Genomic DNA, 25,416 nt, shown 5'->3' with positions numbered 1-25,416 from the left:
AAATGGTCAATCAATGAAAGAAATAACCTAGAATTAAATGAAGGATATGCTTCTTGTAGAAGGAATTTTGTTGAGACTTGATAGAAGCCAAGATACAGAGTTGAAGAGGGAAAAATCTTCTCAGTATTAGAACCAGAAATAAAGGAGACCAAAGTAGGAATATAGAATGTTTTACATGAGAAATAGCAAGGAAATCAGTGTTACGGGATCATAGAATGGATGTGTGTGTGAGTTGTTGCGGCGGGGGGGGGAGATAAAAAGTATTTAAGTCTTAGAGAGTTGAAAGAGATGCAGAATAAGAACTTTGAATACCAAGCTTAGTATTTTATATTAAGTCCTACCAGTGATAGTAACCTGCTGGAGTTTATTGAGGAAGGGTAGGGGTAATTTGGGCAGATTTGTACTATGAGAACATCAGTTTAGTGGGTGAGCAAAAATTGGGTCATTCATCAGGAGACATTGGTGGCAAGGATGCCAGTGAGTAAACTATGATAATAGTCCATACCTGAGGGGCTTGAGAATATCTATATAGATAGAGATATCAGGTAAGGAAAGTAAAATCAGCAAATTTTCACTAGAGGTTGGATATATGGTACATACATTATAAACTTGAGTGACTAGGAGGATAATTCCTACTCCTCAATAGTAGTAAGAAATTTAGAAGAAAGAAGAATTAAGAGTAAAAAAAATGAGTTTACTTTTGGATATGTCAATTTAAAGAAATCTATAGGACATCTAGTTTGAGAGTGAGAAGAGGAGAAATGCTATATCATTCTGAAAAGCAAAGAAATATCCAAGTTGCAAAATAATTTACATGTCAGTGAAGTTTATTTCTTAAGGACAAAGAGAGTTACTGAAACATTTTTGCTTGGGACAAGGCATATTCTTTATGAATATCAGTGTTTGCAGGAGGATGAAACCATTTTGCTGCAATTTTGGCAAAATTCCTAACAAGAGCAATTATGTATTCTCTGAGGTCCTCTATGGTCATTGCATCACCAAGTCCTTGTACTGTCCAAAGTACACATTAAATATATCTTTTCCACTTAGAGGAGGAGTTTTCATTAAAAAGTTATTCATAAAGCAAGTGTCTCTCAATAATAACAGCACTTCCACTGATCCTTAACTTTGATCCTGTCTACAGAAGAAGATAGAAGAGGAAAGAGAGCTACAACCTTAGTCCTAGAAGAATATTGATATTTTAAAGAAAGAATTTAGAAGTGCTGTGTTCGGGAGATTTCAAATTCGGGAAAAAATGATCCACTGCTAAATTAGAAGGTACCAAATATGCTGACTTTTCCTACTTTAAAAACACATCCTGGTACCAAATCATGTGATTTCTCTATTTTTGCCAGTTTTTAAGTTATGCATTTTATCAGTGATTTCTTACATGTTGTCCCAGAGAAGGCCAAACCTTGAGACAGATATTTGTAGTTACTGGGTAAGAAGGTGTTCAAATCTCAGACATGAGGTGCCTTCATATTTCCTCTTAATTATTTATCTTAAAGCTAAGAATTTCTTTTAGATTTAGGGGTTTATAGATACCATCTGAATAAATATTTCCAGAAGTCTACAGGATATTAATTAATACAGTGGCTAGAACATTAGCCCTAGAATCATAAGTAGCTGAATTCAACTCTGGCCTTATTTATTGACTAGCTGTGTGACCCTGGGACAGTCAAGGACCATTGCCTCAGTTTTTCCAGCTGTAAAATAGGAACACTATTAGGACATAATTGCCAGAATTGTTGTCATTATCAAGGATGATAGAATTGTTAAATATTTGCAACCCTTAAGGTTATATGTAAACACTATCTAGAAATAATGGTGATAGATTTCTTATTTTGAGCCAGCAAACTAATTAACATAGGGCTTTAAATGCTTCCATTTGAAGCTAGTGCTCTCTTCAAAAACAATTCAACTTCATTGAATTGAATTGGATTTTTCTATGAAGTTTCAATTTCTAGTGGGAATTAATAAGAAATGAATCAATTTCAGGGTTGTTTCATTTGAATAAGGCTAAATGTGACCAATTGCAACCAAGGTGGTATTTGCAAACTAAATGAGTTTTTCAGGGACTTTCCCAATTCTAGCCCTCTACCAGAACTAACATTTAGCCACACACACACACACACACACACACACACACACACACACACACACACACACACACAAACACAAACGCGCATTTATATATATATGTATATATAAACATAGCTTAAATATATTGAGCACAATTCTTCTTTGAATTGTTGGCAGCTACCATCTACAAGCATGGTTTCTCCTAATATTTCCTTATCCATGAAAAATTTACACTCACAACTTTTTCCATTCAACCATTGTTCTTTTCATGCATTTGAAATATGGTCAGCCTTCTCAAAAACTATGTCAAAAGAATAGGCTGTCTAACATAATTTCATTCATTAGGGCTGGAGAGCCTTAGCAAAGTATTAAAAGTAATAAAGATAGGTTTTAAGGGAATTTTCATCAGAAGGTTGGTCATCAAGTAAGAAAAAAACTTGAGACAATAATTTATAGGTATTTCTACTAGGCTGTAAAATCTTGCAAACTTTCCAAAGTAAGGAATATCTGAATAAATATGGATTGTCTCCAAAGAAGATAGTAGAAAATGTATCTCCCTCTCTTTATACAAAAGAGAACTATGAATGAGGAACACTTTACATAGTCTTAGACTTCTTTTATTGGATAATTCTTTTCTTTTTTTTTTGTTTTCACTATTTTATTTTTTATTTTTTGCCACAATGTTTGACTCACTGGGAGGACAGGAAAAAATTATATTTAAAATGAAAGTGATATAAACTCAAAATATATCAGTGTTTTCTTTAAGTCAAATATAGTGGTTTTAAAAATATTTGGTTTTGAAATGAACTATGAGAGACAGAAATGGTTCGGCATAATATATTCCAGATTTGGGTTTAGAATAGTTACCTGCAACTTTTGACTTTTTTTTATCAAGATCATTGTGACATTTAAATAGTTATGCTGTTTTCTGTACTCTCAGTTTCATCTTCTGTAAATCGAAGGAATTTGAATCAGTGATGTTGCAGTGCCCTTCCAATTCAAAATTTATGTTTCTTTGAGTTCAAAGTTCATTTGACTGATGACTTTTCTTCACTTAGAAGATCAGAATGGAAAACACTGATATAATTTTTTTCTTGGAAAGAAAGTCAAGGAACTTTAATTTGTGTCATAAAACTAGAGCTGCATACAAAGCTGAAGTTTGGACCATTAGAAACTTATCATAATATTCCTCTGCTGTCTACTCATCCAGAAATTGAATTCTGAGAGGAACTTTTTTCCTTCTTATATATGTTTTCCATTTGAAAAAAAATATGATTTGTCTTCTAAAAACAAAAACATATAGACACATAGACATAACCTCTTTTTGGATTATGATGTTTCAATAAGAAACAAATTCTCATTCATTGGAGATTATTAAACAAAATAAATGAATAAATCTGGTATACAATAGTGTAGAAAGAAGTCTTTTGAAGTATAGCTTTCGCTTAATGGCTTCATAATGAGATATATATTTGATTGAAATTCTATCTTATCTAGCTGTATTATCCAATTATATCTATTCATAACTGTCTTTCCCTTTTCAGGGGAACCAACTTTCACCCATGTGACCATCACCAAAAATGTAAAGATGGATATTACAAACAATGTGACTGAATTCATTCTTCTGGGTCTCACACAGAATCCAGAGATGCAGAAAATATTTTTTGTGACATTTTTACTCATCTATTTGTTGACCTTGGTGGGAAATCTGCTGATTGTCATCACCGTTGCAACCAGTCAGTCTCTAAGTTCCCCTATGTATGTCTTTCTTTCCTACCTGTCCTTCTTAGATAGTTGTTATTCTTCTTCCATGGGTCCAAAAATGATAGTCGATTCCCTCTCCGACAAGAAAACGATATCTTTCAATGCCTGCATGACTCAGCTCTTTGCAGAACATTTCTTTGCTGGGGCTGAGATTATCCTGCTAATGGTGATGGCCTATGACAGGTATGTGGCCATTTGCAAGCCCCTGCATTACTTGACCATCATGAGTAGATCCATATGTAGTCTTTTGGTAGGATTGGCCTGGATGGGAGGTTTTGTTCATGCCATAATATTAATTCTATTCATCATCTGGCTACCATTCTGTGGTCCCAATGTCATTGACCATTTTCTTTGTGATTTCTTTCCTTTGTTGAAACTATCTTGTGCTGATATCCATCCCTTTGGCCTTTTTGTTGCTGCCAATAGTGGAATAATGTGCATACTCACTTTTTTTATGCTTCTTACATCATATATCATCATACTGAACTCCCTGAAAACTCACAGTTCAGAAGGTCGGCGCAAAGCTCTCTCAACTTGTGTGTCTCACATTGTCGTGGTCATTTTATTCTTTGTGCCATGTATGTTTGCATATTTACGACCTATGACCACCTTCCCCATTGATAAGGCCATAGCTGTTTTTTATACGATGATAACTCCTATGCTAAACCCCTTAATCTACACACTGAGGAATGAAGAAGTAAAAAATGCTATGAGAAAATTATGGAGTCAAAAAATGCTTTAGGATAAGAAGTAAACAAATAATGACAAGAAGATAGTAGCATATATGATAGTATAAAAAACATTTTTTGCTAAAATTTGATTTCTAACTGTTGAAGTCAGCATAAAACTATTTAGTTTTTTCCCATAATAGAATCATGAATTGTATTTGGCACACTAATATTGCATTTCATATACTCAACAGAGAAAAGATCTGGGAGAAAAGTGAGAGAGGTGAATTGAAAGATGTTATATTTGAAGGTGTTATGAAGAAAGTTAAGGACTTCTTTGAAACAGTTGATATTATTTGATCAGTATCATTTTGGTTGGCTTCTGTTGAAGTAGTCACTAAAGTACCTTCTCTTAAAGACATAACCATCATTTGGAGAAAGGCATAGACGATGGGGAAATCTTAAAGTTTATCAAAATGAAGTAAGTAGGAAGCTGGGAAAGAACAAAACATGACCCCAAAAGATCTTAAAACACAATAATGGAACAATCTTTTTTAGATGAATTTTACTGGCAATAAAATGTAAAAGAGCAAGAAATTGTTTTTATTCTCAGGACAATGTCAGAAAGGTTAGTGCTATTATGATCTCTGATCTCAAAACTAGAGGTAGAAATTATCTCGGAAGAGGGCATAAAGGAAGATTAGTCACATAACAAAAAGACATAAATATTACTTGATGGAAGTGTAATTGGTGTAAGAGGCTAGAATAATGCTTATATGGAAAAATCTGGGAGTTTTAGTGAACTGAAAGGTCAAAATGAGTCTGAAAGGTTATGTGCAACTAAAACTAGTGAATCCATTCATAGAACCCAGAAAGAGGGTGTTATGAAATTCATACATATAAACACATATGTATACTTTTGTACATTTATACATACACACTATGCATGTGTATGTGTGTATACTGTTGAATAGGTATATTGTATTGTATATGTGTGAATACATCCATCTATATAGCTATATCTAATCATTATCTATATACTGGATTTGAACAAAGAGAAAACAGAGACCATTATCCCAGCAAGGTATCCTTTATTAGCAGGGGAAGCAACCTGGTAATAGATTAGTCTTATTGATTTTGCTCCATTTTGTGCCATAAAACAGGAGTGAGAGCTGCCTAGGGTTATTTAATGTCTAGATATGTCTTCCTTCTGATTGGTCTGACACACATCACTGCTGATTAGTGATCCCTATTTTTTGACATTTTAATGAGAAGGTAATCTATGACTTCACAGTTCTTCAGGAATTGAGCCTTATGCATGTGATAAGTTCAATCACTAATATAACTTTTATTTAGTCTGCAAAATAGTAACAAATTCAGATCAATATGTTAATATAATTCCCACTTGCAGCTTATTAAAGTAATCTAGATGCCTTGGTATTAACCAAATGGTTAATTCAGTATTGCAATAGTAAACTTCTACTTTTACTATTCTGAAAATAGGAATTGTTGCTTCAAATAATATTGTATATAATTGCAATAAATTAACTTACAGATGAAAATATATTAGGGTCTTCTACAATTTATATACAAGACTTTAACAAAGCATTTCTTTCTAAAAGTGTTTTCCTTTCTTAAAAACAGCAATATACTATCCTGATTTAAAGGAACAATAACTAAAACCTTCATTAAATGCATCAGTTGGGAAATTGTGAAATTATAGATAAATGTTTCTTTTTCAGCCTTAAAGAAAAATAAATCTTTAAAATTAGAATTTATCAAAACTAAGTTGTTCTAAATTACTTTTAAATATCATAAATAAATCAATAAATCTCAAAAACAAAATGAATCTCTAATTACTACAAAGTTTTTAAGTAATACCTTCCTTTAGCCAAAAGACATATACAATCAGAAGGGGTCCAGTTTTTCTAAAAGAGGATTCAGGGAGAATCCTCTTAATTAGTTAGTCTTATAAAAAAAAATTTATCAAAGTTTTAAAATTTACTCAATATAGTTTGTCTTTAAGTATTTCACAAGAAATAATAGCTCCAAATAGCTCAGTTAATGATCTCATAATTTTTACAAGCAATAGCTAAGTCAATTTTCTTTTAGTATCAGAAAAACTTAGTTTATAATTTTTTAAAATACTATACTTTTAGTTTAACCCAAATTTTATTTATTTTGAACAGCACAACTTTTAATCTCACAATGGCTAGATTATAATATCAATTTTTCTCACTAATAACTTTAATTCCTATGATTGCTTATCAAATTTCACAATATGAGAAAAATTTAGGAAGATATCAAAACAATACCATAAAAATAATATGCATACAAAACTTGAAACAAAACTGCTTAAATAAGTTACATACTTTTCCAATTTACTGTGCATAGACAATCAACCCATGTAAAATTAACAAGTATGAAACAATTACACCTAATTAAGAAAATAATAGTGGTTTACAATTATGCTTGTGCTATGCTAGGCAGTATGTTGGTTCCTTTATAATCATAAGAAATAAATAGAGGTAAGATAATTTTGTTTGAAGTCACTCAGTTAAATTAAGCATTTTCCCCAATATGTCTTATTACCAAACAGTATGAAAAATTATGACATCTTAAACATCAAATTAGGAGAGACATATTTCACTCAATATGTAACCAAAATAAATTCAATTACATCTAGATCTACTTTCTAAATGTTATATAGGAGCACAATTTGTAATTTCAATTAGCTAATATTCTATTCTGCCCAAGAGCTATATGTGTATGTATATACATGTATATGTGCATATATATTGGCGTGTACACACATTTTTATTTATTTATTTGTTTGCTTTATTCATTTATTTTGGGATTCACTATTTCTAGTCAATTATATTATCAAAGATTTTTAAAGAGACTGTACAGAAAAAGGAAAGTTGAAATATTTGGTTTCCAAAGATTTTTAATCTAAAAATTACTCAGAAAAATATATAAAGTTTAACAAATGGTTTTAAAATTTTAAGATTTCATATGACATTGAAAGACTTCTCATGGATTTTATTCCTGAAAGTTTGGATTAAGGTTAACTACAGAATGGTTTTTTTGGAATTCATCTACTTCAGCTGAAATTGGAATGCCAAATTTTGATTATCAATTATTTCTACTTGACAGAATAAAACTTGCTCATATATTCATTAATATGCTTAAATCCACCTTTCATCTTAATAACTCTTTTATGGTTCAAAAATCCAGTCTTTTATATTTTTCATTTTTCCTCCTTTCCTCATTTTCTTTCCACAATTTTCTTTTACATTTCAGTCATACTCTAGATTGATTTTATTCCACTGAATATTTTCTTAATGATTTTTATCACATGTTGTTTAAGTCAATAATTTATTAAAATTTTTCTAGCAACACAATAATTTTTAAACTTGTATCCTTTTTTGACTAATGTGTCCATCATTCTTACCCTTAATTTCTTGCAATTCGGATCTTCCCTAAAAAGATAGAAGTTATTTTTAACCTTTGCAAACATTTTTAGCAACTTACAAAACTTGGTTCATTCAAATTATAATCAAGTTTTAGAAGACTTGCCCAAGGCCACACAGGTAATTAATTAAGTGCCTGAGACGGGATTTGAACCTAGGTACTCCTGGCTCCAAGGCTGGTGCTTTATCCACTACGCCACCTAGCCGCCCTTCAGGTTATTTTTAATTGCATGGTGAGGAAGACATTTATTGATTTAAAATAATCTATAATAAAACAAATAGAAGCCTCTTTTAATTTGTAGTAAAATTCTCAATTTTCATAGGATACATCCCAATTCAAAAAACACATTTTACATTGATTGATGCTTCATTTTAACCTTTATGATCTTTAAAAACCAAATAAGATATTCTAGTCAAACCCAGTTACTTGTTGACTTTTCTGGCTTTTTATTAGCAAATTAAGTGCCAGCATGACTTGGAAGCCTTTATAAATCTTATTAATATGTTCCCAGAGTAGGATGGGTGGCAATGGCAACTGGTTCATGTTGTAACCTGATTCTGCCTCAGATCACACAGATTCTATAATTTCCAAGGCTAATTTTTTTTTCAATTGAGCTGCCTTGTGGAAACAAATTTTTCTCTAAGGGAAAAACCACTTCTCAGTGGTTCTAACTCAGGTAGTTAGAAATGAACTGAGCTCACATTAGCCTCATCAGGAGAAAAAAAGTTTAAAGCTTGGAAAAGCTTGTTGGAAATCCTTACCATATATTACTCTGAAGGACAGGGATGGAGAATTTAAAAGGATTCATAACTTACAGGGTGATCCCACAGAACATGGCTACCTCCCCTAGTGGGAAAAGGGACAACAATGAGCAAATGGTACTGAATGCTCCTGATCTTCCTCGGAATATTTCTAAAGAACTTTGTTGTCCCTTGTTTCTCAACATCTGCACAAAAGTCAGGCAAGTCTTACATTAATTTTTCCAATACTCCAGCTTCTTGCAGTAGTGACAAGACCTGGGCTATTGGTCTTTCACTAGGCCACAAGTGGTCACTCACCTTTGAAGAAAACTATCTTCCCTCTCATCCTTTATCCTAAACAGACACAGTTGTTGAAAAACAACTACTAGAAAAACAGCTTCTAGAGTGAGAAGAGCTTTATAAGTTTCACATGAAGAAGATTTAGCATACACTCTCATTCTAGAATCAATAAATCACTCCTGGTTTGATGTCTTCTTAATTTTTAAATTTCTGTTTTAAGGTAGTTCAATTTAGTTCTGTACAAAGAGTCCCAGCAGAATCAGAATAATTTTGGATCATGTTAGTCAGATAACACTGGCACTAGAAATATTTATGGCCATCAGAGCTATAGTATTGTTGTCAATGGGATTTGGGGTAACCAGATAAGTCTAGTGATTTGGGGGTCACTGAAAAGGCAAATGAATTTGCACACTTTTGGGAATGTTATGAAATATAGTAAAGAAAACAGGTTAAAAAACTTATCCTCCAAAAGGGACAGCAAACACTTAAGACAGAGTGGATAACAAAAGGCTAGGCTAGATTGTCTGGTAGACAGAGAGAGGTAGATAGGTAAAGAGAGAAAGACTTAAGGAACAATGTGGGTGAACAGCCCTGAGCAGAGGTCCAGCTCAGCTTTTACAGCCTTGCCCCTTATCTGGGCACTGTGGACAAAAGGGGAAATCCCCCACCCCATGTGACTGGAACAAGTTAGAGGATTGAAGATTGGGGGTTAGAAATGAGGAAAACAAATTTTATATTAAAAAATGAAACAATAGGAGTCAATTTACATCTCAATAGCAAGGAATTTCCACCCATTTAACAAGATTTAACAGCATTTAAAATTATAGAATTTTGTTTTTGCTATATTCATAATTCTCTACATCATTTCCCCCCTCAAATTATTCAGGATCTAGATTCTTCTGGGTCTTTCAGAGGCCATTTGGAGATAAATGCATTGCAGTGAGAACTCCATTGAGGTAGGGTCCAGAGAATGATTGTTATCCAGACTGACGCAACTGACTGGCATCCTGCAGAGACTAGTCTTGGAGATGTACAGCTGGTAAATTAGAGAAGCAAAACTCAGAGGAAAAAAATCTGAGCAAAGGAAAAACAGAAAGTGATGATTTAACAGAGAGTGCTATTTAATAGAGAAAGTTACTTAACAGAGGCCCAATAATTAGGGGAAAAAATAGGTCTGTAAAGAGCAGTAATTATACTTTATGATCCTAAACCAGTATCAGAATACTTTTCATAAGAACATGGGTTTCAATATAACACACACTGATTAATGGATGTCACATTAAGTTGTAACAAAAAGCTCAAGAATAATATAAACAGATGTACTGAATAAATATTTTGAAACTGCATGTATGCAATAAGTAATTTGCAACAAAATTTTCTATTTCAACTTAAGTCATGTATACAATGAACAAAAATTCTAGTTGAAGAATGGATTTCTCCTTTAAAGCAGTTTAAAAAATAGGCTAACATTATCCTGATATTTCTTTTTCCTTAAGGGAACTTCTTGTGATAAAGGATCACATCACATGTTAAAAAAAAAAGCCAAGACAAATTACTTGCTAATTATTAAAAATTTAGAAGACAGAGTTCCAATGACTCACTCTTGTGTGGGATAAATTTACCCTAAAAGAAATTCTCGGGGAGACAAAGTCTGAGCAAAAGAAAGTTTTATTGCTTTTCTCAAGAAAAGGACAGATTCATGATCAAGGAGCTGTACCCAAAGGACAGACAAGTAAGATTATATAGGTCCTAACCAAGTCTTCAAGTCAATTAACACGTGAATTATTAAATTTTACAAAATAATATTTCCATTATCATATTTTGCATGAAACTACCAATCTCTTCTAGAAGGAGTCATAATTTGTGTTATTTCCTTTATTATCCCTTCAAAGCCATCACATCTTAATTCCAAGTTTTAACATTACAGTATTCAAATAGCTTATATGTTCACAAGAGATAGTTAAATAATTATGTTTACAAAGACATACACAGAACTGATAAACCAAACAATGAAAAAAGAAAATGAGAATTGTCAAGGATTCAATTTTATTATAATCTTTAAAACCCCAATTAACGGTTATTCATTCCATGGTTGCTAGGCAATGTTACAAGACTTCAAATTGATACATATTAACCATAATTTTCTTAGGCTACAAATGGAATAACAAGGTTAGTTTACAAATGAAGTTTTACCCTCTAGGATCTTACCAATAATCTATGGTTTGGATGGTATCCTTACAAATGCCAACCCTGATATAAAATTTGGGGGCATTCTATACGGAAAGAATGAAGAGGAATAAAAACTGAATTAGGTAGCCAATGAGATTTCACATAGATGATATGGTTTTACAATACGATTTACAGAACTTCCAAATATTTTCCAGCTCAAAGGTGACTAAATTACTCTACGCTTTAGCAGAGACCTTTCCCATCAAAGCTTTCCAGTTCCCTTTTTTAAGCAACTTTAGGACAGGTTCTACCAAGAAGAATTCACAGAACTTGAAACTAGACAATAGTAACTAACTGACTTATGTCAGGCACTTTATAATCACAAAGAAATGATGAAATAAGTCATTCAATCCAGTTAACAAGTTACAAATAACTATTTTTTTGTAAACCAAAGAGAATACTTAAAGTCTCAATTTAACATAGATTGAATATAGCTATCAATCAATATTGGACTAAAAAACTTAGTTCACCAGTAAGCACAAAGCTTGTAACTTCCATACTTTGAAATGCAAGCACAAATTGTGATGTTTAATTTCTAATTTAAACCTGATTTAAAGGAAAATAAGCTTTGCATTTTCTAATTGAGATCAAATGGTATTAAAATTCTCTAGTAAGGAGACAGATAGGTTCAAATCTTATTAATTACTTAATTTTAAATTAGCCCTTTTAAAACAATTAAATCCAAAACTTAAAATAAAAGAATAATATTTTAACTCAGAAAATTAGGATCTATTTCAGATCTGAATTACACACACACACACACACACACACACACACACACACACACACACACACACACACAGGTTTTAAACACAGATACAGAGACTGAGACAATTAATTCTGTTTGAACAACGGTCACATTTACCAAGGTGAGAATTTTGAACACTCTGGCCAGCACCAAAATCTCAAATACAGAAACATTTTCCCATCTCTCCAGACCAGTGGAGAGATATGAAAATGTCACACATATATTTATATTATTAATTTTTGAACAGTATTTTGAACAATATTGAGACCTCATAGAGGCTGATCCAAGCTGATCTAGAGAGATTCAGTGTGGTTCCTTTTGTGATATTGCCAAATTGTTTTTGATGGGATTTGGCGTAACCAGATAAGCATAGAAATTTGGGGAGCACTGAAAAGGCAAGTTTGTGGTGGTTTTGTTGATTGGATCCCTAATCTTAGCTTCTGATTGACTCATTTCCAAATAAAACAAAAACCAGAGGATGTAAATATCTGAAAAAAACCTGTCCATGGGACCTTCATTCCCCCAGAGTAAAACTAAGAGATAATTCTGAACTTGATGAAACAGTGAGAGTTTGAGTTAGAGCAAGGATTTGGAGAGTCAATAGATTTCTCTCCTTTTCAAGGCTGCAACATCTTTCTAAGCATAAACTGCTCTGGTATGGAAGTCCCCTTCACAGATGTGTTGAGAGGGAGCCTATTTCTTTCCAAGTCACCTGTCTATATCCAAGTCACCTGTCTATATCCAATCATCAGGCACAATATGTTAAAAAAAAAACAAGTTATTCTAAGTTTATTCTCAAATAAGACCAAGAATTAGGCTAAACAGGAGAGTTTATTATTTCTCTAAAACTTATGAAAACATGGGTGAAAAGTCAATAAGAAACTGGATCCAAAGTGAGAAGTTTGGAAGGCATTTTTATAGGAAATAGACCAAAAAAATTATAATTTTTTGGCTATAGACAATGAAATTACATATATTTCATAAAGACATCTAAATACATTATGATCTTCTTCTCTGAGTCATGATGTTTACTTCAGAATGCAACTAATAGGGAATTCAATAGTCAAGAGGAAAAATGTCTCAATCTGACTCAGGATAATTATACCTTATCCGATATGTTACAAACTACATAAAACATGGGATTCTCTCTCTCCTTCCTTCCAGGATATTTTATGAACCCCTGTGATGATGAAACAATGGGTAATTTTCAGGTGGTATCAGCAAGACATTTTCATCTATAGAGATGACCATGTTTATGTTTGAATTTCTAACTGTTTTCAGAGGCAGAGAATTTTGATAAGGAATAGAAATTTAAACCACATATATACATACACACATGCACATTTATATATATCTATATACATATATGTTCTTAATGTATATATATACCAACTTACGTACAAATATTTATATAAATTGAGAGATAAACATATATTCATAGATATCTATATATTGAGTTTATGCATATCTCTCATTTTTATAGCATTTCCTAAAAGAAACACTGCCCCCTTACTCTTCTACTCTACTTTTACTCCCTAACTTGACCCCCTAACACACAATCTGCTGCCCTCCCAAAAATCCTTCCCTTACACATTTTTCTATAACTCCATTCCCCATTGATCTACACACCCTTCTACATATCCCCTTTTTCCTGTTCTTTTACCATCTGACCCAGTAGCCTCCCTAACCCATGATAATCTTTGGGTATTATAGGTGACAGTATATAAAGAGCTGGACTTGTCATCAGAAAAATAAAAGCTTAAATCCTGTCACAGTCACTTATTATGTAACTACCAGACCAGGATAAAGTCACTTACACACGATTTTCTCATGTTAGAGATAATTATATCACAACATAGTGTTCTTATAAAAAATTAAATAACACATAGAAAAGACTTTGCACTCCTTTAAACACTGTAAAAATGATTAATGTTTTGTTGAATTATCCCATAGGAACTGGATTTATTTGACCCACTTAGGAGGAATTCTTACTAGAGGACACCCATTGGATATACAATGATCCAAAGATCATTGTGACAGTGCCCCAGGAATAAATCAGCTTATTATGAAGACACAATGTATGACTCTAGGCTACAGATTATAAAGACATTTGGGGAGTGTGTGTGTGTGTGGGGGGGTTATATGTTTTCCTTCTGAGAAACTGCTTCAATAAACCACTTATTTGGTTGCTCAATTCATTTGTCATCAATAACCACAAGATTTACCCTAATCAATGTAATATTCTAATAATAAAGTCCTTTGGAATTTGTTCAGTTTCTAAATGTTTTAATCTTCAGTACCACAAAAGAAAGAAACAAACATAATCATGAATCTTGAGTGTGAACCTGACATTCTTTGCTGCAGTCAGATAAAACTAATAAAATTCTTGTTTGACAATAAGGAAGATTTTTAAGATATTTAAAGTTGTTTTCAGTTTCAAAGCTCCTATTAGAATTCTTCAATGAGTATTTATGAGGCAGATTTATATTTCAAGAAAGTCAACAAATAGTTATTACATATTGACTACATGCCATGAAATGGGTTAAATTTAGAGATACAAAAAAGAAACAAAACAATTCTATCCCTATTGTCATAAAGTTAATTTTTTCTAATGTTGGAGAAAGTATTCAAATGCATGTGAGAAAACATACATACATGTAGACACATATTTACATATGCACATATTTATATACATACCTATTAGATACATACATGCATATTTCACACATATATAAAGAGAAGATAATATAAGAAGGAATGAACTAGTGGTGATGGGGGGGAGTATAGGTAAAAGCATCCTATTGAAAATGAAATTTTAGATTAATCTTGAAGAAAGTCAGGGAAAGTTGTAGATTGAGATGCGTAGGCAGAAAATCTTAAATATGAAGGACAACACATGAAAAAAAATTGTAGTAGATCAATGAAATGAGTGGAACCAGCAGAACAATTTATATGACTGAAGATGTGAGAAAATGGATTTCTGGGAAACTAGGCTTAAAGATCAGTCTATGTGGGTTTCTTTTGTGAAGACCTCAGCCATCTCTGACTCAAAGAGGTTAAAAAAAAAGTTTACACTTTAATTCAATGAATGCACAAATGATTTACAAGATACTGTTAAAAATTCACAGGTTAAATTCTTTGGAGAAGCAGCAAGATAGTGAATTTCAGTAAAAGCAGTGGAGTAAAGTAAAGAAGAAATAGCTACAAACTGTACTGATGAGAATATCAAGGACAGCTAAGAGGGAGGAAAAGGTGAGAGAGGTTATTTGGGGGGACCATGCTCCCCCAGAGCAGGTTGCCTTCACAGGAAGACAAGCAACCAGGGGAGAAGTAGTAGAAAAGAGCAAAATTGTAGGAGAGTATGGGGGATAATGCTTCTCCAGAGTAGGCTCCACTAAAGGAGGACTAGCAGCTAAGCAGAGATGAAGTAATGAGATATATGTAGAGGAGGGGTGGTAGGTCAAAGACTTTATCCATTTAGACTAAGGCAGGGATCCCTTGTTTTGCTGATAGGGACTTTTGTGCCTGAGGGCAGAGATTTACCTGGAGTTCTTTCTAGGAGAGGCAAGGTACTAAAAATTCATTGACCTTGTCTCATAGCTTGGACAAGGGGATGGGGAGAAGGAAACCAAGATGCATGGTCAGGCAGAGAATACAAGTTAATAACTATAAAACATATCTCCCTCCATTATTTTCCTTCCTTCATGGCATTGCCAATATTATATACAAGTTGCCTTTCAAAGAATTTAGAACTAGGATTAGTGGTTCAATCAATAATCTTGATATTTGAAATTGTAGCATTTCACTCCCTTCCTTCCATAGAAGAGATCTACTTAAAATGCAAAAAGAGACATACCTGTTTGGGCATTGTCAGTTTAATCATTTGTTTTGGGGGTAGTCAGCTAGATGGTGCAGTGAATCAGGAGGACCTGAGCTCAAATCCTGACTCAGACACTTAATTGCCTAGCTATGTGACCTTGAGCAATTCATTCTAACCCCATTTCCTTAAATAAAAATATTTTAAAAAGTAATTTGTTTTGCTGGACTGTCAATGATTACTATAAATATTTCTTTTATCTTTTTTCCCCTTCAATTTGATTAGGCTCATAAGAAATACAGATTAAATATACACATGAAAATAAATGAACTTTTAGATATGAAAATTAAGAGATCATTGCTACCTGAATACAAAGATCAGTTGCAATTAATTGATGATATTGAAAGTATTGAATATGATGAAAAATCTAAGGAGAGGAAGAAGAGGCATTGTGAAGAATGTAAGGTGTTTGGCTTCTCCTAACCCCGGGGGGTAAGTCAAAAACTAGCTTTAACTACTGAGAGGTTGCCCCAGAGTCTCTGTCCTTGTCCTATGCACCTGCTCAACTAAATGTACATTCCCCTGTGCTAATTAGTTTAAAGATCAGGGCAGGGGAAACATTATTAGAGAACAGTATGGGGTGAAGGATATTATTTGATTGCGACCCCAACCAGTGATTGGCATGAAGAGAAGGAGCAAACAACAAGTATTTCAAACTACATATGAGATTGTATATTGTTAAAATTCTCTGGCTTTTCTCACTAGGAGAGATGGCCCTATGCCCAGTTTATTAATAAAAGCTACTTTAATCACTCTGAACTAAGTAATTATAATTACAAGTCATTGACAACAGGCATCAAAATATAGATCACTTTCTCAAGAAGTTTACCCTCCAAGGGGAGGGTAGATCTATAGAACAAAATTGTATAGCTACTGGGCATTGTCAGATAAAATGAGGTGATTTTTTTGCTTGTTTTTTTAAGGTGATGGTGAAATGGGCATGTTTGTGAGCAGAGGAACAAATAGACTCAAAATGAAATACTTGGTAGGTTAGAGTTTAAAGGATGGGAGTAGGAGAATGAAGAAGAACAGAACAGAGTAGAGGGAAGATGAGTAAAAGGAAATATAGACAAGGAGATGGGATGTAGAAATATAAGGAGAAGGTAATGGTTCTGTCATTTTTTCCCCAGTCATGTCTGACTCTTAGTAATCCTATTTAGAGTTTTCTTGGCAAAAATACTGGAGTGCTTTTCCATCTCTTTCTCTAATTCTTTTTCTAGATGAAGAAACTGAGATTAAAAGGGTCAAGTTATTTGCCCAGGGTCACTCAGGTAGTCAGTGCCCAGGGTCAGATTTGAACTCCTGTCTTTCTGACTCCAGTTGCAGCACTACTTTACTAGAGGATGACACCCTATAAATTGATGATAAAGGAAAGAAGCTTGAAACTTTAATGAGACACTTTACCAAAATAATGAAAGAATTTTTTCCCCAATTTATCTTGGATTTAAGATGTGGAAAGTAGTAGGCACTTTTTTATTCTCTTACTGGAAAAAAGTAACAAGAAATGACCAAGACAGGCATCGAAGCATTAATTGAAAAAAGTAATTGCTAAATTGCAGAACCACCTCTATTGTTCAAAAGTACCTAGAAAATGGATTTCTTTGAGTTAAGACATACAATTAAAATGAATGGTGGGTAAAATTCATATAAAAGGGATAGGTGAGGTCGAGGGTCCTATCACAGTTACTCTGGATCAGAATAAAACAATTATGTGTTTTGCAATATAAAAGAACTTTATTATTTCTACATGTTCTTATTATTTCCCCAGACTCATTTTAACAAGTACCACTTTAAAAAAAACAAACAAAAAATATTGAAACATTCTGTGCTATTCTTGTAAAGGTGGATCAAATGGGTAGAGAGATTGGAAAAATCTTCATCTCTTTCTTCCCTAGCTTTGATGGATTTTAGGTCCTTGTAAAAGGAGAATTTGTTGGGGAGAAGAGAAACTAGTGCATTACAGAAAATGAGAGCTAAAAGGTTACTCAGAAAGGTGGTACAGTTGATAGAGTGCTGAGTTTGAATTCAAGAAGACATGAGTTCTCCAAATCTGACCTCAGACATTTATTAACCATGTTGAAATATGATTTTCTTTCTCTCAGAAATGTTTCTCTATCAAAACCCAGGTCCTATCAAACAAAAAAATGTAAAAACCTAAAAATATAAAGTTTAAATAAAATGACAGAAAATATAAGTTAGACATTTCTGTTTATTCTCTAAGACCTTATTTCTAAACCTTAAGGTGAAAGTCATTATGAAAAAGTCCACTCTGAACTAAGAGAATAACTTTTATGCAAAAACAGAGAATAGGGAAAATCAGTGACCTCATTCATGACCTAACCATTAAAGTTGCACAATATCTCTGTCCAAAACTCCTGCTCAAAAGCTATCATCCTTGAAAAATACTATCTGATGTCTTGTCTTATCTGGCAGGATGCATCTCCATCCATCCTGATCATTGTCCAGCTGAGTGTGTGATTAACATGGGAGAAAGCATGTATGAGTCTTAATTTCTTACTAGTTTGGCAAAGTGAATGATATGACAGCTGATACTTTCTAACAAAATCAATCTTTTCCCAGGATTATAGTTTTGAGGATCTTTTACTTTGATGTTATCCTCCATTTTGATCAGAGCTGACATCCTTTCAATTATAGATCAACTAGAGGTGGAGAAAAAACTATGAGGGCTATAATGGAGCGAAAAATCGTATCTCTTAGAGACCCAGGGTAGCTAGAAGAATGAGTAGGCAACAAACTTGAGATCTGTCGGTACTTGAGAGGGGCATAGGGATGGATCACACATATATAGAATCAAGGGGAAAGTTACAGAGATTGAAAGGGGGCAGTCCTCTTTTGATTAAATAACTCATTCAATTAAACACAAGAGAAAACAAATAGCCACAAAATTCTTGTCCATTTATTTTTCTTCTGGAGTCTTTTTGATGCAGTTCCATGGTTTCATAGGTCCTATTTAATTCAGGTTACTTGTAGAAATTTTCCTTCCTAGGAGATTTTTCATTCAACTTTTAAACAGATCAAAACTTGTCTTTTCCAGGAAATATAACTGAAACTGTTTAGATTGTGCCAATTTATATTTTTACTTGCATCCATCATGTTAATGTACACAAAAAATTCAATTGAAAATAGAAATTAACTTAGTTTTGTTTTTGATGTTATTGTATTCCTTTTATTTATTTATTCTTGCATTTGGAAATTACTAGTCTATTCAACAAAATTAACTTCCAAAAAAATGAGAATTCTACTGCAAAAGTGAGTTTTTAAAAAAAATCTACTAAATTAATTTGAGCTTGTAACAATATAATAATCACTTTATAACAAAGAGAATCCAATAAGTAACTTACAAACAAAATAGTTTTAACCTTTTACTAAAACTCCTTGTCTGAAAATGTATTTTCTAATTTAAAATATTTTAAAAATAGACTACAGAAACATATTACTGACCTGCTATAGAGCACCCTTAGCCTTGCCCTGCCTTAGACTTGCCTTGCCTTGCCTTGCTTTGCCTTAGCTTTGCCAACAGATGCCAAAAGCACACACTAACCTAGTTGACTACTAGAATAAGGCACACATTGTTAAATTTGATTTTAATATTTAAACAACTGACATTATTATAGAAATTTATCATAAAGATCATGGATATAAGAAAAGAAAAAAAGTCTCCAATTATTTAAAAGTCAATTTCTAGGCAGAGATCATGTGGATAGCCAAATGCCTTAAGTCAGACTTTAAGTCTTCCAGGTAAAACATTTTCAAATGTCATATCTAGGAAATCAGATCAAAAGAGTCCAAACTCAAAACATGCTGAACAGCTGCTGTTATTCGAGTCCTGTCACCTACAGTATCATATCCCAAACCCATAGCATTATGGACCTCATTAGAACATCGGTCCAATAGCATTTTCTTTGCTGATCATACATGGAGTCAGATAGAATAATGTCAATTCAACTGTCCCTTAAGATCTTAAACAGTAAATTCCAAATAATCAGAATTTCAGATAAGTTCAGTTTATAAGGATTAATTAATTATAATATTAACATTAAAACAAGAGACTATCACAAATTATTTTATTCATGTTCAGATAAGCATGAGTAGAAAAGTTTCCAGAAACCTTTTTCAAATTAGAACATCTTTAGGTGACTTTAAAATAATTGGCATATAATTTTATAGATGTTTACATTTCAGATGTAACAAATAACATAAAATACATTAGATTCCAAATAAGATGACATATGAATTGCTACCCTTCACCAAACAAAATGTTTCCAAACCGAAAACTCGTTTTCTTAGAACAAAGCAACAAAGAGGTTTTCTTAAATTTAATGAGTTTCATAAGCATATTCCTTTGTATCAAAATATACTCATAACAATCTCAAAAAGAAAATGAGAATTTACAAGAACTTAAACTTATACAAGATGATTTCAAAATACCAATTTAACTCTTCCTTATGCCATGGAATGGCAACAAATTTAGACCAAAACAGCATGATCCCTTGAACTTGCAAGTACAGTCACTTTAAATGCTTTTTAGTTTTATGTTTTATGTTTTTTTGCAAGGCAATGGGGTTCAAGTGACTTGTCCAAGGTCACACATCTAGGTAATTAGTAAGAGTCTGAGGCCAAATTTGAACTCAGGTCCTCCTAACTCCAGAGCAGGTGCTCAATCCACTGTGCCACCTCACTGTCCCTTTAAATACTTTTTAATTTTAACCCAATAGCTAAGTGAATTAGTAGTGCAATTATAACTTCCCATTTTCTATGAAAACTATAAATAATATCATCACATTTAAATAAGTAAGTTTATAAATTTGAACATTTAATAGACTTTATAGAAGTCACATTAAAACAAACTTTTACAAAGCAGTCTCTTTCTGAGTGTTTCTCATTTAAAAATCAGTGATAAATACCCCTGATGTTAAAAGATCAAAAACAAAGCTTCATGAAGTACATTGTGATATCTCTTTTAACATTAACTTTTGATTAGAATGAAACCCATATGATATCTTTAAATTAACTTAAATAGTCATGAGATTTAGTTTTTGTAGTTAACTGCACAATTTTGCCCCCCCAAATATTTAGTTTATTAAGAGTTTCTATCCTTACTAATAATCCTAGCACTTATATTTAACAATATTTTTAGGGGTTTTTTTGCAAGGCAAATGGGGTTAAGTGGCTTGCCCAAGGCCACACAGCTAGGTAATTATTAAGTGTCTGAGACCGGATTTGAACCCAGGTACTCCTGACTCCAGGGCTGGTGCTTTATCCACTGCACCACCTAGCTGCCCCATAATATTTCTTTAGGACACTGAGAATACCATGATCACAATTAGGCATTTTAAAAACTTAAAAATTTCTTAAATTAGCATAACATACTTTTAGTAATGTAAAAATCTGCCCATATGAATTAATGTGCATGTGTGTATATATATATATATATATATATATATATGTATAGTTATCTATTTAAAAGCAATCATATAATTTAAACTTTAAATTTCTTAATTTACATAGTGCTGTTCTTTTTTCCTTCAGGACTAAAATTTGGATTTAAATGAAACCAAATCTAGACTTACAGTTCCTTAACTCCTGTTATTTCTCTTTTTTTTTCTTAAGTTGTTCACAGACTTTTAAAAACAAACAAACAGCAACAACAACAAAAAAAACTTTTTCTGTAGTGCCTAACTGAAAACAGTTAATATCTGAACAGAATTTTTCAGGTTCCATCCCTTATTCTTTAACCAATCATTTGATTATTTCATAAGAACTCACCAAACCAATACAGTGATAACTATCATAATACTAGAATTCAATATACTCTAAGCATGAGCACAACCTAAACCATATCAGATCTGGATTAAGCATTCCTGAGAAGATTTCATAACTCTCTTTTGTTTATTGTTCTAATACATACACTAATATACTCACTCACATATCATTTTTAAAATGTACTCATGCCTTCTTCAAATGTTTAAAACCATCTCACCAATATTTCAAATCTTGGTTCAGAAAACTCAACCTGTCATAACTTCTTTGTTTTTAGTCTTTTCTATTCCATTCCCAAGTCTTTAAAAATCAATTTTATTACTTTAATTTTTATTCTTTTTTAATATACTGTCTATTTAAACATATTTCGGACTATTTGTTCTTTGTAACAAACATTACTATTTTTTAGCAATATGGTTATCAACAGTTCTAACTCTTATAACCAAACAGTAATCAAATATTTTACCTTCTCTATCATACTAAATCTTTTCTTTATTATAACTTAATATGTCCCTTAATAGATAAAACATAAACAAAATTCTCTTAAATATGTTTTTTAACATTTTAAACTATTCACAATCCAGTAACAAAATTATTTCAAGTTACTTTATCAATTTATGAAGAGTAATAAGATATTTCTTTTAAAATACAGATTTTAAAAATATATTTAAGCTTCACAGATAATTCACATCCAAATTCTAAATGTCTACAATATACCTTTAAAATTAAGAAAACATTTTACATAAAACAATTCTTATTTTGTAACCTTTAAAATACCCAATTAAACCTAAATATCTCTTTTATTTTGAGTGCTATTTTATTGAAACAAACTTTGAAATCAAAATGGCAACCAGCCTGTGTTACCTTTTTTTTAGATTTACAGAGAAGCAGAATTGAGGGATCTGGGAGGAAAGCCTCCAATGTGATCAAGAGGAGAGAGAGAGAGAGAGAGAGAGAGAGAGAGAGAGAGAGAGAGAGAGAGAGAGAGAGAGAGAGAGAGAGAGAGAGAGAGAGAGAGAGAAGAGAAGAGGAGAAGAGAGAAGAGAGAAGAGAGAAGAGAGAAGAGAGAGAGCTGCACAGCCAAGTTGTCAGAGAAGAATTTAAGAATGGAATGGGTCATTTATACCTAAACTAGGAATAGGTAAAAACAACTCTCCCTTATTCTAATAGAGAACTCTTTATTTCCCATTTTATAACTTTAAAAAATCAAAGAAATAAAAAAGCAAGAAGAGAAAATACAATTTGCATTAGGAGATCATAGACGACCAATTCAAACAATAGATAGAATAGAAATCACTCACCTGGGCAATTCACTTTCTGAGAGAAGGGGAGATGAAGGCAGCAAGATGCTGGCTCATCAGGAGAGAGGAGTGAGGAGAGGAAGGGGAGATTGACCAATCAGGACAAAGAGACATGACAGCAACCTGACCAAGCAAAGAGGAGAATTTGATCCAATCTATACCCCAAAGAATATCAATTTAAACAACCTACAAAATACACAAATTGAGTCTGAGCATCTCAAAACAAATTCTCGTACTAGAGATGTACCAGATACTCCAGGGAAAATCCACTTTGCTCTCACACTAGAAGGTCCCAAAAACAACACAAAGACAACAGGGAGCCAGAAAAAAAAGAAAGAAAAACCCTTATACAGATACTCTACTAAACTGTTGAAGATCTAATATACTAGGCCACTTTCTGAAGCAAAAGTGCCCCACCTTGGTCCAGGAAGAAGTCTGCAACACCCAGTTAGCTAGGAAAAAAAAATCATAAAAATTCAAATTCACCAAAAGAACAGGTAATTATCTAAACTAGAGGTAAACAGAGAATATTTAATTTCAAAATAAAGAAGTTGAGTTGAAAAACTCATAGCCTCATCTTATTCCAAGTTCAGTTTTGACTAGGCTCAAAATCTGTACTAACTTTTTTTGGGAGATCCCATATCCAGCATTGTTAAAATCTATTCTATCCTGTTTCCAAGTCAGTATTATCTAAACCCACATCTGTCAACTACAATGCTAGTTTGGAAAAGAGCTGGGATTTGAAGAGTTACAGAGCTCTTTCTTTCCAGGTAGTATGTCTGCATTCAGACTGAAAACTTGTCCCTTCTCAAAATTCCTATCTATCTATCTATCTATCTATCTATCTATCTATCTATCTATCTATCTATCTATATGTCACAGGCATCAAGAAGTGTAAAAACCTTAAAAATATCAAGTCACAATAAAATGACAAAAATATAGGTTAGACATTTTTTAAGTTTTATTTTCTGGAATTTACTTATTAACTTTCAGGTGAAGGACCTTACAAAAAGAATTACCTTGAACTGGGAAAGATTGGATCTTTATGCAAAAAAAAATAGGGAAAATCATTAACCTTCTTAGTGGTCTAACCATGAAAGTTGTACAAGATTTCTGCCCCAAACTGTTCCTCAATGATTGTCATGCTTGTACAATACCATGTGAGCTCTTGTTGTCTCTTCCTGGCAGGCAGGATATATCTACCATCATCCTGATCATTGCATTCCTGAGTTTGAAATTAATACAGGAGGAAATAGCTTTGAGTCTTAATTTCCTACTAGTTTGGCAAGGTGAGTGATATGAAGACTGAGTACTCTCTAAAGAAATCAATCTTTTCACTACAATTATAGTTTTGAGGCTCATATATTTTGATGGTCTAAGTTGAATTTTGGTTTAGGGGTATTTTATGCGAATTTTGATGCTATGTATTAACATAATAAAATCTTTAACTTCTAGAATTTCTGTAATATTATTTAACAATTACTGATCACCTGAAGTGAGAATGCTACTATTTCTTTATGACATCTATCCAAAATTTTAGAGATAGTGAACATTTATTTTCTATGCCTCTTCCATAATAAATATCTCCAATTATTTCACAATTCAAAATATTTAGTTTTCTTAATTGTATTATGTTTCCCAAGATATGGACCTGACCAAGATGAACACACTTTCATATGTGATCTTATCAGGATAGAATCCACCAGGAATTGGTATTCAATTATTAGTTGAATATTTTATCTCTCAGTATAGAACTAAAATATCATTGGTACAGAAAAATGTGTATATTCTAAGTATGGGAGTACTCAAGAAGTTGATAATGAATCCTCACTGTGACATCAGACCTGGTGGTGTCATATGTCTCAACACCTGAGTATCTTGTTCTGTATAGGTATGTAAGGAATATATGTGTGTATGTGAACACACTCATTGTGAATGTGCATATCTAAATATGTGTAAATATATATGCACGTATATAGATAGAAGTGTATTGCAAAAATATGTATATACACACATACATACACATGAACATTTGCATTTATGTCAATATAGAGGGATACAAAGAAAGTTAGATATAGATAGATATTGTATTGAAATGTTGAATTACTGGCAAATAGATAAATACTCCACCCATATATGATTCATGTCTTTAGTTACTCCCCTGTTCTCTAAGAATTAGGATACGATCCCTAAAACAATCCCTGCCCCAGGGACATTTTCCTGACCCTGTCATTAAAATTAGATTTGGAACATCTCTGGAGATGTTGGATATGTTGGAAGGTCCATGTGGAAAGTGCCTTTTCCCTGGAGCCAAATTAATTTGAATGACTCAATGACAAGCATTTTTGCTGCTTTGGATCAAGTTTATCCCTTTACATATCGTAATAGTTCATCTTTCTTTACATTTCTGCTCTTTAATGGAATTCCTTCTACATGCAAAGACAAACTTTTT

The 25,416-nt window shown here is 32.6% G+C and overlaps 1 protein-coding gene across 1 annotated transcript; it reads left to right on the top strand.

Annotated features, from left to right (window-relative positions):
- Nucleotides 1-3,657: 3,657 nt before the first annotated feature.
- LOC141517066 (olfactory receptor 4C5-like) lies at nt 3,658-4,807 on the top strand. The gene has a single exon (XM_074227996.1). The coding sequence runs from the start codon at nt 3,671-3,673 to the stop codon at nt 4,586-4,588; it is 918 nt and encodes a 305-aa protein (XP_074084097.1). The 5' UTR covers nt 3,658-3,670; the 3' UTR covers nt 4,589-4,807.
- The last annotated feature ends 20,609 nt before the right edge of the window (nt 4,808-25,416 follow it).

This window comes from Macrotis lagotis, chromosome 3, assembly GCF_037893015.1.
Source record: "Macrotis lagotis isolate mMagLag1 chromosome 3, bilby.v1.9.chrom.fasta, whole genome shotgun sequence".
In the NCBI taxonomy this organism is placed as follows: Eukaryota; Metazoa; Chordata; class Mammalia; order Peramelemorphia; family Peramelidae; genus Macrotis; species Macrotis lagotis.
Note: the sequence above shows the minus strand (reverse complement) of the source record. Positions and strands in the feature narration are given on the sequence as shown.

Bases quoted from the DNA above. Each gene is read 5' to 3' on its own strand.
- LOC141517066 (XM_074227996.1), top strand. From the start codon at position 3,671: ATGGATATTACAAACAATGTGACTGAATTCATTCTTCTGGGTCTCACA.